Below are 20,989 nucleotides of genomic sequence, written 5' to 3'. Positions count from 1 at the left end.
GAGGGATTTGGACCAACTGCTGTCAAATGGGACTAGTTTAGGTTGGATATCTGGTCGGCAAGGATGGGTTGGACTAAAAGATCTGTTTCCATGCTGTACATCTTTATGAGTCTATGGCTATATTCGAGGCTGACATAGCCAGATTTTAATTGGTAAGGGAATCAAGGATTATGAGGAAGAGACAGGAAAGTTGATGGTTATCAGATCTGCCATGATCTTATTAAATGGCTGAATTGACTCAATGCGCTGAATAATCTACTTCTGTTCCTCTGCCATGTAGAGCTGTCACCATCCATCACTAAAGAGATATACCATTTATCACCTCTTTGCTCCCATCCCTACAATATTCAGATGGATTCTGTATTTAAAATAATCAAGTGTGTCAGCATGGCATGTAATCATGAAGAAATAAATGGCATTACTTTACAATTCAATTCTTTGGATGTTAGCTGCAAATTTTTATTAGATTAAAATGTTCACTAAATAGAAGTAGTTTCAGTACAAATTATCCAAATCATTGCAACAATCCAAATTGTACCTTATAACTTTGTAGTCCATCCATACAGGGGAACTCTTCAATATCACCTGTTTTTATATTAAAACAAGCACCATGCCTTGGACAACGAACCCTTCCATGTGAGAGAACTCCTAAAGATGCAAGAAGATGGGGAATATATTGAAACAGCTGTTAAAAGCGAAACAAGCAACAGGTATTTCAGAGAATAAAATTGGACTCAATTGGTAAAATGCTAGTATCTGGGTCATAAAATTGTTAATCAACTAATTCATTTGAGCATAAGCAGACAAGCCTGTGCAGAACCGAGTGTGCTGTTTTTCAGGTGTGAAGTCTCTCAGATGTAGCAGTATATTTAGGTTTTGTGTCTGTTTGATCTGTCACAAGAACTTTAATATTCAGAGTGGTGTGTGATGGCCAATATTTCCCTTTCAATCACACCACTGCAAACAATTTTACTATTTAGAGTCAGAGTCCTACAGCACGGAGACAGGCCCTTTTGCTCAAAATGGTCCATGCCGACCAAAATGTCCACCAACGCTAACCTCAGTTCCCTGCACTTGGTCCATATTCTTCTAATCCTTTCATACCCATGTATTTCTTCAAATGCCTTTTAAATGTTGTTAATATACCTGCCTCAACCACTTCTACCAGCAGCTCATTCCACACGCGTATCACCCTCTGTGTAAAGAAGTTACCCCTCAGATGCCCTTTTATTCTTTCCCCTCTAACCTTAAACTGATGTTCTCTAGTCCTTGATTCCGCAACCTGGGAAAAAGACTGAGTGCATTCACCCGATCTATGATTCTCATGATCTTATACACTTCTATTTTATCTCCCCCACCCCCCGACTCCTACTCTCAAAAGAAAAAAGTCCTAGCTTGTCCAAACATTCCCTATAACTCATACATACTTGTACAATCTTCTGCACTCTATCCAGTTTAATAACATCCTTCCTATCGCAAGGTGACCAAAATTGAACACAATATTCCAAGGGTGGCCTCACCAACATCCTGTACAACTGCAACATAACTTCCCAACTTTTATATTCAGTGCCATGACTGATGAAGGACCGCGTGCCAAAAGCCTTCTTCACTGCCCTATCTACCTGTGACTCCACTTTCAGAGAACGATGAACCTGAACTCCACTACTGTTCCACTACACTCATTAAGGCTCTACCATTCAGCATGAAACTTATGCCTTGATTTGACTTTCCAAAATGCAAGACCTTACATTTATCTGTGTTAAACTCCATTTGCTATTTCTTCATCCACATCCCCTGCTGATCAAGGTCCTGCTGCAATTTCTGATAACCTTTCTCACTGTCCACACTACCACCTATTTTAGTGTGAACTGCAAACTTACTAATCATGTCTCGCACATTCTCATCCAAATCATTGATATAGATAACAAACAGCAATGGACCCAGCACCAACCTCTGAGGTACTCCATTAATCATAGGCCTTCAGTCCAAAAAGCATCCTTCCCTTATTACTCTCTGCTTCTTACCATCAAGCCAATTGTGTATCTAGTTTGCCAGCTCCCCCTGGATTCCATGCGATCTAGAGCAGCCTACCTAATTGAACCTTATCAAATGCCTTAGTGAAATCCATATAGACCACATTCCACCACTCTGTCCTCGTCAACCTTCCTGGTCAATTCATTGAAGAATTCTAACAAATTTGTGAGGCATGATCTCCCATGCACAAAGCTGTGCCGACCGTTCCAAATCAATCTCTGTCTTTCAAAATGCATGTATATATTATCTCTCAGAAGCTTCTCAAGTAACTTACCCACCAGTTACTAGTCTACACTTCCAGGTTTTCCTCTGCAGCACTTCTTGAATAAGAGCACAACATTTGCTGCCCTCCAGTCTTCTAGGGCTTCACCAACAGCTAACCATTATGCAATTTCTTCTCTAATCTCTAGCAGTGTTCTTCAATATATCTAGTCAGGAGATTTATCCACCTTCATACATTCTAATACATCCAACACCTCCTCTACTGTGATATACTTAAAAATCACACAACACCAGGTTATAGTCCATCTGGTTTATATGGAAGCATTAGCTTTTGGAAGGCTGCTCCTTCATCAGGTAGCTGTGAAGCTGTGATATAGATTGTCCCCAAGATATGACCACTAACTTCCCTAAGTTCCCAAGGCTTCATTTCTTTCTCCACAATAAACACAGAGGAGAAAAATTCATTGAGGACCTTGTCTATCGCCTGCGGCTCTACACATACATGTCCACTTTCGTCCTTGAGGGGTCCTATTCTCTCTAGTTATTCTTTTTCCTTTAATATATTTAATGAACCTCTTTAGATTCACCCTAATCTTCTCAGCCAAGGCTACCTCAGCCCCCTTTTCACCCTCTTGATTTCTTTCCTCAGTAAACTTCTGTATCCCAGATAACCTCTAGGGATTCCCTTGATTCCAGCTGCCTGTACCTGAGCCATACCTCCTTTTTTCTGGTCAAAGCCTCAATATCTCTTGTCATCCAGGGTTCCCTAATTCGGATTCTGATTCCAGATCACTGACAAATCACGACACCCATGATCAGCATAATGTACTTTAAAATTATTGGCCTCAAATTGTTCATTAACAAACAAATTATTTGTAGCATTACAAACAATATGCATGGAATACAATATTTTTACCATTGACCAGCTGACTTCCATAATGAGTGCACAAATGCCCTATGGTACTAAATTCTCCATTAGCTTTGATAAGAAGTAGCTTGTGGTTGTTGATTTCAATCTCACGCATCCTGTGTGGAACAGAAAAAGTTAAAACTAATTTAAACACAGGAAATAATATTAAATATCACTGGAAGAGATTTTTAAGCAATGGTAAAACCAGTTCAACATTATATATCCTTGCATATTAAGAAATTAGGATTTAAATTAATTGACTGGAAGAATCAATTTCAAATATAATGCACACTTTTACTTTTCACAGAAAACTTAAATGGTAGGTTTTCAAGTTCATATTTCTGATTACAAGTTAGGTGTTGAAGGGAAACTAAATGATCATGTGCAATTATCTAAACTTTTCAATGCATAGAAGAAGAATGTCAGACAATTGCACAGCGTTCTACAATTTTACCAGGTTGTTAAGCAGTTAACATAAATTAAACAATGCAAAAATTAACAACTATAGATCACTCTTAATCAAACAGTTTTTTAAAAAAAGCATCATGAATAACTCACTCTGAGAATTAAAGCACATCTCTCACTCTAGAGATGTGTTATTGTACATAGTACAAGACTAGCTATGGTCTGATTTCTCAGAGATTAAAGGATAGATTTCTCATTGTCCAATGTCCGTACATCACCAGTGCACACAATGATTATTTGTATTTCTAATAAGCTGCAGCATTTCACACTGTCAGCTGACAAATATTCTATTGCTCACACGGCACCAAATATGATGGTGGAATTGGGAGACAAATTTCAGAGATTTGTTTCATTACACCATCCAAACGCCATGGGTTGTGACTGCCTTATTATGGTCAACACTTTACATTAAGGATTTAAATTATAAGAATTTATATGGTCAAAATTAAACTTTAAATTAAATGCATATCCAAAGTCATGATAACAGGAAGTAAGTTTTTTGTATTTTTGCAGCAGAAGCGGTGACAGCGAGGTCCAGGGGGCTGCCAGGAAGGTAAATTCATTCTATAAAACCTTACCTCATGAATAAGTGGAGCGCACGCTGAGCAGGAGCAGACACGGAATGGCTGAGTAAGTGAGGTAATATATTTTGGGTGATTGTTTTACCTGAAACACCATTTAGTTTGTGTCTCTCACCCATTCTCCTCCTCTAACCAAAAACAAAAGGTTCAGTGCACCGATTTGGTAGGGTTACTAGTTTTTTTTTCCAATAGTCTCTTTGGGAATTCAGAACAGTGGATATGGATGTTAGGGCAGTTAAATGTCCCTCCTGTAGAATGTGGGAGGTAGTGATCACCACTAATGTCCCTGCTGACTTCATCTGCGGGAAGTGCACCCAACTCCATCTCCTCAGAAACCACGTTAGGGAACTGGAGCTGGAGCTGGATGAACTTCAGACCATTCGGGAGGTGGAGGCAGTAATTGAGAGGAGTGACAGGGAGTAGTCATACCTCAGATACAGGAAAAAGGTAGATGGGTTACAGTCAAGGGATGGAAAGGGAAAGGCTGACAATGCAAGGATCCCCTATGGAAGTTTCCCTCAGTAACTAGTACACTGTTTTGGATACTGTTGGGGGGGGGGGGGGGGGGGGGGGGGGCTATGCAATGGGGCACAGGTCTCTGGCATAAAGTAGATCTCTTTTGCTTACAAGAGGAGCAGGGAGAGAAGTAGAACATTAGTTACTGGGGATTCCATAGTGAGGGGGAAACAGAGAGGAGATTCTGTGGTAACTAGAAAAACTCACAGTTGGTGTATTGCCTCCCAGGTGACAGTATGCGTGATGTCTCCCCTTAAGGGGGAGGGGGAGAAGCCCCAAGTCATGGTCCACATAGGCCCCTCCACCCTGCCCCTGCCAGGATATTGGTACCCCTCTGGTTCAGATGAAGACCATCCTCTTTGTAGAGGTCCCACCTACCCCAGATTGAGTCCCAATTATCCAGGTATCTGAATCCCTCTCTCTGGCATCATCCCTGCAGCCATGTGTTCAACTGCCCTCTCTCCCTAATCCTCACCTTGCTAGCACGTGGCACAGGTAACAAACTAGAGATAACAACTCTGTTTGTTCTAGCTCTAAGCTTCCACCCTAGGTCCTTGAATTTCTGCCTTGCATCCCCATCCCTTTTCCCACCTATGTTGTTGGTGCCTATGTAGTAAAGTGTTTGATGTGGTGTATATGGATTTCAGTAAAGCGTTTGGTGAGGTTCCCCACAGTAGGCTATTGCAGAAAATGCGGAGGCATGGGATTGAGGCTGATTAGCAGTATGGATCAGAAATTGGCAAGTTGTAAGAAGACAGAGAGTGATGGTTGATGGGAAATGTTCATCCTGGAGTTCAGTTACTAGTGGCGTACAGCAAGGATCTATTTTGGGGCCACTGCGGTTTGTCATTTTTATAAATGACCTCGATGAGGGTGTTGAAGGATGGGTTAGTAAATTTGCAAATGACATTAAGGTCAGTAGAGTTGTACACAGTGCTGAAGCATGTTGCAGATTACAGAGGGACATAGATAAGCTGCAGAGCTGGGCTGAGAGGTGGCAAATGGACTTTAATGTGGAAAAGTGTGAGGTGATCCACTTTGGAAGGAGTAACAGTAATACAGAGTACTGGGCTCGGTAGCGTCGATGAACAGAGAGATCTCGATGTCTATGTGCATAGATTCCTGAAAGTTGTCATCCAGGTTGATAGGGTTGTTAAGAAAGTGTATGGTGTGTTAGCTTTTATGGTAGAGGTATTGAGTTTTGGAACCATAAAGTTATGTTGCAGTTGCACAAAACGCTGGTGTAGCCACACTTGGAGTATTGCATACAGTTCTGGTCACCGCATTATAGGAACAATGCGGAAGCATTGGAAAGGGTGCAGAGGAGATTTACTAGAATGTTGCCTGGTATGGAGAGAAGGTCTTATGAGGAAAGGCTGAGGGACTTGAGGCTGTTTTCGTTGGAGAGAAGGCGGCTAAGAGGTGACTTAATACAGACGTACAAGATGATCAGAGGATTAGATAAAGTGGACAGTGAGAGTCCTTTTCCTTGGATGGTGATGGCTAGCATAAAGCGGGGACATAGCTTTAAATTGAGGAGTGATAGATATAGGACAGATGTCAGAGGTAGGTTCTTTACTTAGAGAATAGTAAGGGTGTGGAATCAACAGTCGTAGATTCACCCACTTTAAGGACATTTAAATAGTCATTGGGTAATCATTTGGATGATAATGGAATAGTGTAGGTTAGATGGGCTTCAGGTTGGTTTCACAGTTCGGCGCAACGTCAAGGGCCAAAAGGCCTGTACTGCGCTGTAATATGCTATGTTCTAAGTTGGAATCTTAGCCACAATCATCTAGCCATCATGTTGATGAGCAGGCTAAGCTAGCCATTTCTATCCATTAGTTTTCTCTGGCCATCCTCCCTAAATAAGAGTTGGTGAACTAAGAGCGAACTATGATCTGAACTGAAGCATGTAGAGTGTCATGGTTTAATGGTTATGCTAATGAGATAATGACACATATCAGGATATAACAGTAACATCATGAATCATTATGCAAGAATCTATGAAGAGAAAAGTAAATAGTCTGTACAAGGGAGAGATGTACTTACTAAAAATGTGAAATATATAGTAGTGGAAATAAAGAAAATTTGAAGCAACATGCCAGAGTTAAACCTAAGTCACTCATGGATAGAGAGGGATGTTCCCAATTCATAACAGCACACAAGTTATTCAAAGAGACATCCAAACATTATTAAAAATGGGTTACACCACACGCCAATAGTTTGGACATTACAAACTTTGGCTTAGGTGGACGCTACACTAATAGATTTGAAACAGAAACAGAATGGAAATGAGGAGACATTTCTTCAGCCAGAGAGTGGTGGGCCTGTGGAATTCACTACCATGGAGTGCAGTGAAGGCCAGAATGTTAAAAGTCTTCAAGGCAGAGGTTGATACATTCTTAATCTCGCAAGGAATTAAAGGATACAGGGAGAGTGCGGGTAAGTGGAGCTGAAATGCCCATCAGCCATGATTGAATGGCGGAGTGGACTCGATGGGCCAAATGACCTTACTTCCACTCCTATGTCTTATGGTCTTATGGTCTTATAACGTAGCATAAGAAGTTCAATCACAAATACCACTCAAATCTCAGAAATATGGATAAAATGACTTTCAACAACAAATGGGTAAAGACAATATAAAGTAAAAAATAAACAATTAATACATTTTATTATCAGTCTGGTGTAAGCAAGCAAGCAAGCAATGACAGGCAGCATCCTGGTTTATTGTGTCTTTATTTTGAAAGTATTTGAAACTAAGATTTATCTGTTCAATATGTGTTAAGATAAGGTCTGGTGCAAACATTTATTATATTGGGATAAATATAAATTGGTGCACATGCTATGGATACATTTTCAATTTCAATTGTACCTTCAACAATCAATACATTTTCCTTAAGGCAGTGCAGGAGTCAAAGAAAGTACTTTGGTAAAAAGCTTTCAATTGCCTAATCAAATACAGTAAATCAGTCTGTAAACGATAAGTCCTTAAATAGAAAAGTACTAATATTTTGAAGACTGTGGTTATAAAATGCAAGTACTTACTCATTATCTTGCATCTCAGAAGCCAAACAAACTTCTTTTTCAAATAAAGGCTCAGGCTTCTCTTTCAAACTATGCTTGCGCCTTTGTTTGCCCTCAGATAATTCATTTTCCTGGCTTTCAGATCCATGAAATGTAGGAAGGTCAACTGCATAGGAAAAAAGATGGACAAAAATTATTTGAGATTCCCCCCCCTCCCCCACCACTTCTGTAGGATCATAAGAATTACAGATATGTCATCTCCAACTGTGATGACTATCTCAGCAATTATGTTTACATTATCAATTATAAGGCTTTCCCTTTATAAACACTGCTGGTCAGGTTATTGTTAAGCAGCATGGGAAGCAGAGCACAGTTAACATCCAAAAGAAATGCAACTCAGATTCTGCAGACCAAGGAAGAGTAGAGATGAATTGGAAGGTTATGGTGAAATAGCAAACTTCAAAATCCAAATTTCCATAAAGCAACAAAAGCAGCTCAGTGGATATGCTCCACATATTGCCAGTTGACCCTTATTGAGTAAAAATGTCTTACTGCAGTTATACAAAGTCTTGGTTGGACCACACTTGGAGTATTGTGCATAGTTTTGATCTTCTTGCCGATGGAAAAATTCTTGCCATAAAATAAATACAAGATTCATCAAACTAATTGAAAGGATCGTCCTCTGAGGAAAGATTACATGGTGCGTGCCTTAACACTCTGGATTTTACCGGAATGAGACATTATCTCATTCAAATCCACAAAATTCCTGCAGGATTTGACAATGTAGAAACAGGAAACCCATTTCTTTGTACTGGGGATGGGGTTGGAGAAACAGGGGCACAGTGTCAGAACAAAGGGCAGGCTACTTAGGCATGAGATGAGAAGGCATTTCTTACTCAAAGGCTAGCGAATCTTTGGAATTCGCTGACCCAAGGGGCTGTGAATGTTCAGTCATTCAATATGTTCAAGATTGAGATTAATTGATTTCTAAATGTTAAAAACTTTAAACGATACTGAATAGTGTAGGAAATGGTGTTGAAGCAGAAAGTCAGCCATGATCTTATTGAATGGCAGAACATACTCAAAGAGCCAAAAAGCCCATTTCTCCTTCTATTTCTTATGTTCCCCCACTCCCAGTGGGATTTCCAATAAATGTCAATCTCACCCATACTAGAAATTTCCTGGTAGATTAAACCTTATCAAATACCAAGTAAGTATCAAAATAGTTTTCTAACTACATATTCTCAACTTTCGCTGTTCTTGTGGATGTTATATGGTTGAATAGAATTTAATATAGTCAACAGGGAGGGAATGATTTCCAAGTTATTTCTCAAATGCAATTTCTGTTCACAAATCAATACTAATAAGCTTTGTAAGGAAGCGAAACTTATGGAACATAGCCATTATTAAAATTTGCTCGCTAATGGAAAATGACAAACGAGAATCTAACCTGTGTATTATTCATTCTGAAAATGACTAACTCCAAAAGGAAATACAATCCAGGAAGTATTTGAGTTTTGTATCTAGCCACAAGTTACTGTTATAAACTAGATATTGTAAAACTTGTAGAACTTTAGCACTATGTCTTCTGGCCAAATACAAATGTACAAGTTGTTATATACTATCTGCCTTAATTATTGCTTACTTACAGTTTTGTATAATAAAATTAATCAAATAAAGGAAATGTTTTGTTTGATATAAGTGGTTCCCTTGAAAGACTAATATTGCAATACAAGTAATTTCTCACACAATTTTGCTGTCCACCAACCTTAGGGTTTGGATGTCACAACTATTAATTTTAAATCTCACCTTGACTTTAAAATCAAGTGGGGACGAACTGTCAAATGATAGGATTTTTTCTTAAAACACACGTGTGTAAGCTATATAAAAAAGGTATAATTGAACGAGTTAAAGCCTAGATTATGTACATATCCATTAGCGATCAGCAAAGAATGCATGAGAATTCTATGTTATACAAGCTTTCAATCCTCTTTCTCCCGAGCTTAACGAGGAGCAGAAGTGGAGCAACTCCCATGACATTCCCCTCCCATTCCCCCCAAACCTCTGAAGAAATGTCATGAAACTTCCATTAAATTCTGTTGCTCCTCTTCCTCCACTTCTTTCTCTAGCACTACAAGCCTTTTCTTTTCCCAATGCACTGATCCTACCGAGCCTTCACCTCCCCTCTTCTTTCTCCCACACCCCACTCTACCCCATAGCTTTCTCACCTGCGTGACCCTAATTCTCGACTGCCCAAGCGCGATATAAGTGGAGGTCCATTAGTAAGAGAGAAGAAAAATACAATATAACATTTCATATATTCATGAAGACGTTAATATCGAACTTTAAAACTGCCTACGCAGCATCTGAGAAATAATTTATAATGAACCGAATACACGTCCGATTTGTACCAACTGACATAACACATTTGTAAACCGTAAACCCACTCACAATTCGTGGATTAAATAATAGACTGGCGACTCGTGGTGTAAATCCTACGTTTGCTAGGAAATTCTGTTGAAGCAGTTTTCATTCTAAAAACACGCCTGATTTAAATGTGAAGTTAATACACGTAATAAAATACTAAAAATGTTAATCGCATGAATGTTATTCCCAGACTATTACGATACAGTACAATTCATCAGTCAAGTTGCGCATACGGCACACTTCAATTGTCTAATGGAGCGGAGTAAAATGAAATAACAAATAATTCACATTTAAAATATATTAGAAACCACATTTTTATTAGAAAATTGAAATATATTCGGTTACTTTCCTGTGTGTTTATGATAACAGCCCAGCTCATCTCGAAACAGGGCACAATACTGAAATCTGAATGAAATTGCATCAGAAGATTTAGCATTATGTAAATTTTGTTGTATCCTTTAAACCATGACTTTGGGTCCCAATGTGGAAGCTGCTTTGTGAATTAAAACAGGAATTGCCTTTCTCGTTAATGTCGGTACCTGATTTGGATCTGGATGCTCCCATTGTGTAGAATGAACTGGCTTCTTAGAAAGGCAAAAAAGGGCCATGAGCTCAGTTACGATGTTGAGCCATCTCCTTCCACTCCGTGCAGGGAGCTGTAGCCAGCGACCGAGATTGGCAGAGGCAGGAGGCGGACAGCGTTGCAAGCGAACAGTTTACAGCTGGGTCAGCAGCTCTTCGCGAGCCTATGGCTTAGTGGAGCCAAGGCCAGCGCCGCGACTGAGCCTGAAGTAAATAATCGGGGACTATGTAACATTCTGGTCTCCTAGGAACCACCACGCCCTCGTGATGTCACGAGCAGTCGCTGCACAGACCGCGGTACACAAATGAGGGACTTGGTAACTCCTTTTCAGTTGACCACAAAATCGGAGAAACCTGCCAGTAACAGTGCGTTGAACACTTTACAAAAAAAAATCAAAGAACTGCAGATGTTGGAAGTCAGAAACAAAAACAGAAATTGTTGGGAAAACGCAGTAGGTCTGGCAGCATCTTTGGAGAGAAAGCAGAGGTAACGTTGCCAGTTACTCTTCGTGTTCTCGTTCTATTATATCAGAGGGATAGCAGGTTCCCCCATATGTTTCACTTTATGTACATTCAGCTCCGTGAAACTCTATGATTCTTTGATGCCAGTTTGCAAACCTTTGCAATTTTTAAAATGTTACCAAGTTTGTGGCAGGTCTTATTCTCCCCATCCCAATTTTCTTTTGGTGCTGGAACCAGTTATTGTAATTAAATTTGGAACTTATTATGCCTTGAGAATTAACATAGGATTTAGGAGCAAGAGTAGGCCACTGACCCTTACATTCTGGATTAGTGTTGCTGGAAGAGCACAGCAGTTCAGGCAGCATCCAAAGAGCAGCGAAATCGACGTTTCGGGCAAAAGCCCTTCTGACCCTTACAGGCAGCTTAATCATTCAAGATCATGGCTGATCTGGTTGTGGTTTCAGATCCCATTATTTCTGCAGCAATATTTCTGGTCCACAAATTAAAATTGCTGTAACACTATTCAAGCATTTCAATCTGAATCAACACGAAAATGCTTTGCTATACTCTATATTTGTAACCAAAACAGAAGCAAATCAAATAAACAGATAAAGATTGCTGTGAAGTTGTGATGAAAAATTCCCTCACGATCTGAAACCTTACCTTTAGGAGCCATGACCAGGGTGAAGATAGCAGGAAACATGTTTCAGAATCAGAGCAGGAGCAACAAACTTACACAGATCAAAGGTTGGTTCAGCATTAGCAAAATAATAAAATAAGTGTAGACACTGAAAATCTGGATTATAAACAGATAATACTGGGATATTTTGACAAAGGGTTACAACTGAAATATGCTGAGTGTTTCCAGCATAAATGGAACATGTCCCTTCACCCACTCATAATTTTATTTATAAGATAAAATGTTTTTATCCCTTTCTGATTCAACACCTGTGCATTTGCAGCATTCTCATTTTTGCTTAACGGCCTTTGGTGTTGCTAGCACTGTCCTGCACCTTCATTAGCATCTTTAACCCACTCATCTAAAATTACTGGCATAATAACAATTATAGTAATGTAAATTTGACAGTATTGACAAATGATTACAAATGTAAACAGGATACCAGTTCACTAATAATAGCCAAAGTAAATACATTCTTTAACCTTCTCAGTATCTACGTTCAGAGAGGCCTAGATGTGGTTGTATCTTAATGCAACATTTATGGGAAATTGAATTGACATTGCAGTTATGCAAATGTTTTTACATGATCAGGGTTCAGATACCCAGGGATTGTAATACACAATCTGGGAGAATAAATAAAAAATGAAAGCTTGAAGAAGGAAATAAAACCATTGTGTCTGCATGACATGATTTCCTGTTTGACTATTAAAGTACATTTTATGATACCTGTACACATCTTACCTATATTTTGTGTTAAGGAATGTCTTATAATTTGGTTTAAATCCATTTATTTTCAGGAAGTATTTATTCTGTCTTCAGAAACCAGGGTTTTTACTGTTCAGTGAGTTGCTATACAGCATGACAAATGTTCCAGTCTTGAAGATAATTATATCCTGATTACATGGAAAGATTTAATTCAGATTCAATGAACTGGTTTGAGATCATAATGACTGATGTACTCCACTAGGATCCAATATTTTTTGGAACACTGTCAACACCAAAAATTAAGAAAGCATGGTTAGATTTATGATAAGCTCATATATCCGTCTCACAAGGTGCATTTAGATCAAGTGTACATGGAGATCTAACAATACCGCAGTTTCATTTTGTCAGCTTTTAATGTGCTACTGATCTTTTAGTGACTGAACATACACACACATTTCTTGAGAAATTCATCCTGCACCAGTTTATTTCTATTAAATGTTGAAGATTGTGTAGTAATGGACACTCTTCCTAGTAACCCATAGAAGCTCACCTTTCATTCTTCTATTGTGACAGGAATCTCTATTTTTATTGGCTCAAATACAAAGTTTACATACAAAAAAGTAAAGACCCTCAATTCTGATGAGTGATTGAATGAGCACAACTCTGATGAGGAGGCATTCAGTCATATACAGAGATTGTTCTAATAGTTGCATTCAGGATTTTGATTCCAAAAGTAGGGAGAAATAATTTCTCCTTGCAAGTGGAATCACTGACAGGAGGTTACAGGAAAAAACCTGCAGGGAAATATGGAAACATTCTTTACACAAATTATTGTTAAGATCTGGTAGGCAATACCTGAACAGATGGTGAAATCAGATTCTGTGGGATCTTTTAAAGACAACTGGATATATACTTGAGGAAAAACAATTTGCAGAGTCATGAAGGAAAAGCTGCAATATTGTTCTACATTGGAAAGGTAAATGGTGGAGACTGAGACAATTACAACAATTAAAAGGCATCTGGATGGGTATATGAATGAGAAGGGTTTAGAGGGATATGGGCCAAATGTGAATAGATTAATTTAGAATACACGTGTCAGCATGGACAAGTTGGACTGAAGGGTCTGTTTCCATGCTGACCATCTCTGTGATGCTATCTCACACAGGTGCAATTGGCCAAATGGTTTCCTTCTATGCTGCAAAATCCTACAATTCTAAATCCTGTTTAGATTTGTAGTAATGTGTCAAATGTAGCCACATTTACATTGCTAGATTTTTTTTTATTAAGCCAGTAATGCTTGTGGAGATGTTAGATGCGTAGGTTAAAATGCTAATTAATGTGCAGGGACAGCTATCAGCATTCTAGACATAAAGCAAAAATATGAATGCTGCAAATGCTGCACAGCTGGTGAATCAGAAAGAGGAAAAGGTTTCCTAATATAAACAAAATCACAAGGGGATGAAGGCAATATATCCTACCAACAAATAGAGAAAATGCTGGACACACTCAGCTTCTCAAAATGAATAAGGTCAGGCAGCAACTGTGAAAAGAGAAACACAGTTATGTTTCAGGTGGATGGCCTTTTTTTTTCATGCTGACAAAATTGGAGGTGTGGCTGGTTATAAAATGAATCTCGATGGGGAGAGAGATAGAGAGACAGGGTATTAAGGAGAGGAAAAAATAAAAGGGGAGCTCTGTGAATGGGTAGGGGAAGTGACTAAACAAGAAAAGAGATAATGGTGTAAGGTCAAAGTGAGTGATAATGGAATAACTAAGGAAACAAAAGATAGATTAAGCAGCTATAATTGGCAACAATAGAACTGGTACCAGCATCTGCAGCCTGAACAAATCAGAGCAATGGTCATGGTCTGAAATTGTTAAAGTCAAAGTTGAGTTCAGAAGGGAGTAAAGTGACTCATAATCCTTTATTTTTCTGATATCTTTTAATTGCCTCAGTTAGGTGCCCTTTTATACCCAGTATAATCAAGTAAAAATGTTGAGGATTGTATAATCTTTAATTAATTCCATTAATTTAATTCATTAATGGAAACATCGAGTCATAGAGTCGTACAGCATGGAAACTGACCTTTCGGTCCAACCAGTCCATGCTGAATGTAATCCCAAACTAAGCTAGTCCCTTACCTGCCTGCTCCGTGCCCATATCCCTCCAAAGCTTTCCTAATCATGCCCTTCTCCAAATGTCCCTTAAACGTTGTAATTGCGCCCACACCCACCACTTCTTCAGGAAGTTCATTCTACATGCAAACTATTCTCTATGTAAAAAAAATTGTCCCTCGCATCTTTTTAAAATTTCTCTCCTATTGCCCCCATCCTAGGGAAAAGACACCTACCATTAACCTTATCTATATCCCTCATGATTTTATAAACTTCTGTAAGGTCATCTCTCCACCTCCTATTCTCCAGTGAAAAAAATCCCAGCCAATCCAACCTTCCATACCCGGCAACATCCTGGTAAATCTCTCCTGAACCCTCTCCAGCTTGATAATATCCTTTCTACAACTGGCCACTAGAACTGGACACAGTATTCCAGAAGAGGCCCCACCAATGTCCTGTACAACCTCAACATGACTTTCCAACTCCTATATGCAAAGGAGTCAGCAGAGAAGGCAAGTGTGCTAAACAACTTTTTAACCACCCTATCTTTATGTGAGGCAAACTTCAAAGAACTATATACCTGAATCCTATGTCCCTCTGTTCCATAACACTACCCAAGGCCATACCATTAATTGTATAAGTCTTAACCTTGTTTGTTGTATTCAAATGCAATACCTTACATTTATCCAGATTGAACTCCATCTGCCATTTTTCAGCCCATTAACCCATTTGATCAAGATCCCTTTGTAATCTTAGAAAACCTTCTTCACTGTCCACTATGCCACCAAATTTGATGTCGTCCACAAACTTACTAACATGCCTTTTATAGTCTCATCCAAATAATTTATGTAAATGACAAACACATCTTTCTCTCTTCCCTTCCTATAATTTATATTCATAACATTGCAAAGGATCTATTTTTATTTTCTCAGTTTTGAGCTTGAAGAGAAAATATTAGCAGAACCTTCCCATCCCCTGAATGCATGGGCATTGACGAGTCAGTTGAGAAATTAGTGTGGGATCAGCAAAAATGAGATGCTCGCTATTATGAGCAAAAAGCCCAATTTTCCAATTAAGTTTTGAAAGGTGAGATGGTAATGATGCTAGTGAGCTACGAGAGGCCTATTTACGTCTGTTTGTATGTATTGGTTTATCACTATTCGAAATGTCACCTTGTTGATATGTAATTTTCTGTTCTGCCATCCACTCATTAGAAACTAGATGGCAACAATTCCTGACATTAAAGACAAGGAGGCACCTGTCGACTACAGCTCGCCAGTTGATCCCCTGGGCCTCCATTTTAGATAGCAGTCACCAACATCCCAGGGCACATCTCATGGGCAGCGAATGCCCATGCCCACCATCCACAGACATTGGCATCAGACACATGCCAGCCTTACTGCACCCTTAGGGACCACCTCTGATCTACTTATACAATGGTTCTGTGCTTCAATGCTAATTTTAGAGCACACCAGCATCTTTCATTATAATGCTTTGCACATAAGGATGAGCACTCAACTCATGCTGCATGTCAGGATTCCTTGCTAGTTCTCTTACCAGTTTGCACCAACTTCAATGCTCATGGTATATCTGCCTTGCCCCTTCAGCCAAAGCTTAAAGGCTCACAGTCCTACTATCTTGCCTTGCATTTAGTGTAGACAAAAAGCCAGGCAGCTTGTCATGGTTGTCAGCAGTCCTCAGTCAAGGGAGTCTCAGCACAGTAAGTCGAGAGCAGCATTCACTGCCACTCCAGGGGCATAGACATGGTCAGTTGACTACTGGTTTGGTCAAGGTCAGGGGTTCCATATCCAAACAGTCTGGAAATTAGACCACGATTATCCCTCGAGATCCCCATGCCTACAAAGGAGACTGTTAGCCTTGAGGGCTTTGGTGAGGTGAGACTGGTAGGTGCATCCTCCTCAGCTTCAATTTGCCTGAGGATGGTAGAAAGAGTGAAGCTGGAAGGCTCAACCACCTCAGCATCCTGAGATGAGACTTCTGGGGCACATGTATATGATGCCTCCTCTAGATTGGGGCCTACTGGGACTGTCCTATCTTCTTGTAAGGAAGGGGCACCTGCAGGAAGATTAAGGTCCCTCGTTCTCCCTATCTTTGGTGCTGACCCGCAATGGCTTAAATCAATGGAATGTATGTCTGAGCATTTATCCAGTAGACACGATGTGTGCTGGATTTGGCTTTACATCCTGTCCATGGAGGCAGCCAGATGGCCACATGTTAGAGACAGCACAGTCCAAACACCCTCTGAGTCAGTTTGCCCAGTGCCTCTGTGCAAAGCTTCCATGTTACTCCTGTGTCTGCAAGTGCTTTTGTTTAAAGTTGTCAAGACGTGTGGTGCTGGAAATGTACAGCTGGTCAGGCAGCATCTGAGTTACAGGAGAGTCAACATTTCAAGCATAATCTCTTCATCAGGAATCTGATCTCCAGCATCTGCAGCCCTCACTTTCTCCTTTTATTTGAAGTTAATTCCCAGTATCATGGGTCTTCTCCTGCCTGTGCTGAGGAGGTGCCCAGTCCCCAGCACTCAGTGGGAGGTAAGTGCAGTCGAAGAGGCAGAGTATTTATGAAGTAGCTGAGAGAAGGGTGTGGCACTTATTCTCATGCAGCACAGATTGTCATTGACCTACTTGGCTATTGAAAAGTGTCCCTCTACTCCACATACACAACAGTAATACTGTTGGCAACCTCAGACCAAGCTGGTAGGGTCTGGTGGCATAATCTCCTTTGCCCCTCCAAAAGGAAGAGGATAGGCTTCCTCTGCACTACTCCTTCCACTGGCACCTCAAAGTCCATGTAGGCATTTCGGGCTGACAACTTATCCATCATCTCTGGGGCAATTCTTCAGATGAAGGAACTGTTCAGGGCAGCTCCAGACTGACAGCACTTGACCAGATTCACAGCTGCATTTTAGATACAGTGCTACAGGTAAGAATCCTCAGATGCTGTATGACTGGCTGTACTTTTCCAACACCACACTTTTCGAATCCTCAAGTATGTGTCTAAGTCTTAAATGAAACATATTTATTTTGATATAGAGACTTGTATATTTGTTCAGTAAACTGACTTGCCTGGCAAATTAAAAGAAAATCATGTTAGCACCATGTCAAAAAGTTTAATGACTTCAACAAGGGAGGCAAAATAATACACCAGCTACAATTCTGTTTCATCCTTCGTGTCAGAAAATCCCTCACACTAAAAGTAGAGGTAATTTCCTCATCACAAGTGCTTTGTTGAAGGTGGGCATGAATTTGGGATGCTACAGTATGAGTATCCACCTCATTTTCAGCAATTACATTTAAGCACAGCCCTAAAACAATCTTCTTCTCATTAGCAGGGTGACGCCACCATATCTGTTTCCCATGTCACACAACTTGGCACACAATGTGCACAAAATGACAAACTAATGTATAATCTGAAACCTTCACACACTTTGAGGAGAGACCATGGAGATCTCAATGAGCAGCCACTGTTTTCTGGCTTTGAGTTCTGGCAAACGTGAGGAAATGTGTTTCAATAAAGATTGTGTAAAAGTAGGCGAAAGTGAGGACTGCATATGCTGGAGATCAGAGTCTAGATTAGAGTGGTGCTGGAAAAGCACAGCAGGTCAGACAGTATCCGAGGAGCAGGAAAATCGACATTTCGGGCAAAAGTCCTTCATCAGGAAAACCCTTCATCCTGATGGAGGGCTTTTGCCTGAAATGTCGATTTTCCTGCTCCTTGGATGCTACCTGACCTGCTGTGCTTTTCCAGCACCACTCTAATCTAGATTGTGTAGAAGTAGTCTAACTGAATGTGCCAGGCATCTCATGGTTTCGCTTCAGGCTGAACATCCAGATGGGATAGTTGAAAGTGTAGATTATCACATGTAACTTTAGCAGAAGGTCTTCCAATTAAATGGGATATTTGAAGACTGTAACAGTGCATTTTAATGTAAATATGCCTCATTTTTTCTCCATCTCATGCCTTCTGATGAGTTTAATGAGATCTATCTCATTGCAGATTGATTGGTCAAATGGTAGGTTTTCCTTGCCTTATGGAACTGTTTCACTGCTGATCATAAGCAATATTTTACTCTGTGATAAATATAAAAATTGAGCAAAGCATCCAAGTGGCACAACATAATTTCACCCAGGTATTTACCATTCCATACTAATAATGTGTTCAGGTGCGGGCTGTGTATCAATTCATTCTCTCAATGTTGCTGAGGGGATCTTGTGTTACAATGACAGTGCCCTACCTCTGTGCCAGAAGGCCTGGGGTCATGTCCCATTTGTTCCAGAGATGTATAATAACATCTCTGAATAGTCCCCCCTGCTCCACTACTGTGTAAAAACATCTGACAGGTTGAGTATGGGATATCTTGTGTCAAGCTGTAGATGTTGTTGTTGCTTCGTGCACCTTCTTTGATTCAAAATGCATATAGACCTGGAAATATTATGAATGCCTTCCTGAAACTACATCAGCCTTCCTCCCTAAATGATGGAGCATCATTGAAAAACTCACTTGTATATCAAGTGAAGGATATTGCCTGGAAAAAAAAACATTGCTGTCTGGTGGTGTCAAATAGGCAAGTCAAAGACCCATTCCAGCTTCAACACTGTTTCATTAGGCAAGAAAAATTCCAATTCCTAATTGGAAGGAGATTGTCTTCTCAGTTCGACTGACTGAAGATGTGATACATGAAAGCTCTTTGAGGATTTCAACATCATGTAGCTATGTTGTATTACAGGTGTTACTGCAATTTATTCTAGGGGAGTTAGAGATGAGTCTTTTTTGGTATACAACCAAGAACTGAGGTTTTCTTTTAATAGTGTAAATTAATCACACCTGTTACAACTTCTTTCTTCCATTTAAGTTTCACCATTCAATAAATCTAATTTGTAAACTATCATCTAAGTTACATGGCCTAATGGAATGCTTAATCTACCAATACCCTAGATCATTGCCAGGGAGTAAGATATAATAGCAAGTGTGTTCTGTCAGCCTTACTTTCCCAGATATTGGGCGTATAAATTGGCATGTTAGTTCATTGGAGAGATAGAGCTCATTTACAAGAGGGTTTCTTGGTTTCAGGTTCGAAAGAAATACTGCAACTTGAAAACCTTGAAAACCAAATGAAATAAACCCAAAGAAATAATTCAACCTATGAATACTTTATGAACCCAAGCTAAAGATCACTATTGACTTGATAAAGACAAAAACACTGCAGATGCTGGAATCACCATTCATTAAGAGGCAAATGTTTCCTGTAAATAAAGTTTCTTTTAATAAAACTTTTTCAACACAAAACCATTTGAATTGTGAGTTTTACCAAAGAATATGTCTTGTTGTACACTTTAAGCTTTTTCATTCATATCCTATTTACAATTACAGCAGGATGCACTCCATTTCCCCACCTCATGTACAAACAAGACCTTGCCAGTCACTTTTATTACAAACTGTAATGTCTGGAAATCCAGCATTGGAGCTGCTAAAGCTCAAAGAATCGTCTGCTGTCCCAGCTGGAGTGTGGTTTGGAGTGGACGGAGGGGTGGTCACCTTTCTCATCATTACCTGAGTGCTAATTTGTTGGTGTAGGTTCCTCCTCATCATAGAATTCACTCAATTTTTCACTTATTGGTTTATACAAGAGGTGGGCAATTCATTTTGCCAGTGTCATTAGCTAAGTGGTGAAGATTAAAAATACCTGAGTCCCTCCCACAACAGTCCTTTTGGGCATTAAAATTATTGAAGGCAATTTCACTATCTCCTTGCATCCATCTATATGTTACAGTTATGTAGATATATATATAACTGTATATACTGATCAAAGAAAAAGCTAACCTTTCTGATTTTGTTTTTAATCCGACATTTCTAGTCTCAATGTTCCTTTGGCAAGACCTCGTTTCATTGCTCCAATCTGTTAAACCAGCTTGAGCACCATAAAAGTTGCCAAAGCCCACAGTCTCTGGACAATAATATTTCAGCACAGCAAAAGTAAGAATTTATAAGTTTTGATATTTAATAATTTAACAGGAGGTTAATTTCAGCTGTATCATTCAGCTGTATAATAACAATGCTATTGTGACATTTATTTTGATCTGGTATGATCCCAGCTGATAGATCTTAAAATAAAACCTGGCTCAACAGATCTTATATTTAATTTTTTTCCAGGTGGTTACTATAGTGATTAGTCACTGAAACATATTCACATGAGACCATAGATGCCCTTTGAAAACAGAACATGAGTCTATTACACAAAGAAGA

The 20,989-nt window shown here is 39.5% G+C and overlaps 1 protein-coding gene and 1 long non-coding RNA gene across 2 annotated transcripts in view; one reads left to right on the top strand and one right to left on the bottom strand.

Annotated features, from left to right (window-relative positions):
* The window catches only part of aifm4 (apoptosis inducing factor mitochondria associated 4), an 84,884-nt gene extending 73,931 nt beyond the window's left edge, over nt 1–10,953 (bottom strand). The window contains exons 1-4 of the mRNA XM_087977383.1: nt 10,722–10,953; nt 7,777–7,921; nt 3,173–3,282; nt 539–648 (exon numbers count right to left, since the gene is read on the bottom strand). Of these exons, the coding sequence (XP_087833509.1) occupies nt 539–648; nt 3,173–3,282; nt 7,777–7,921; nt 10,722–10,746 (390 nt within the window). The 5' untranslated portion in view covers nt 10,747–10,953. The remainder of the gene's footprint in view (nt 1–538; nt 649–3,172; nt 3,283–7,776; nt 7,922–10,721) is intronic.
* A 142-nt stretch (nt 10,954–11,095) lies between these two features.
* On the top strand, nt 11,096–20,026 carry LOC122563827 (uncharacterized). The gene is made up of 3 exons (XR_006315748.2): nt 11,096–11,251; nt 11,896–11,973; nt 19,817–20,026. It is a non-coding gene; the product is annotated as an uncharacterized LOC122563827 (long non-coding RNA).
* The last annotated feature ends 963 nt before the right edge of the window (nt 20,027–20,989 follow it).

This window comes from Chiloscyllium plagiosum, unplaced genomic scaffold (assembly GCF_037043375.1).
Source record: "Chiloscyllium plagiosum isolate Xiang-an unplaced genomic scaffold, Cpla_swu_hap1 HiC_scaffold_31, whole genome shotgun sequence".
In the NCBI taxonomy this organism is placed as follows: domain Eukaryota; kingdom Metazoa; phylum Chordata; class Chondrichthyes; order Orectolobiformes; family Hemiscylliidae; genus Chiloscyllium; species Chiloscyllium plagiosum.
The sequence above is the reverse complement of the archived record's forward strand: the minus strand, read 5'-3'. Positions and strand labels throughout refer to the sequence as shown.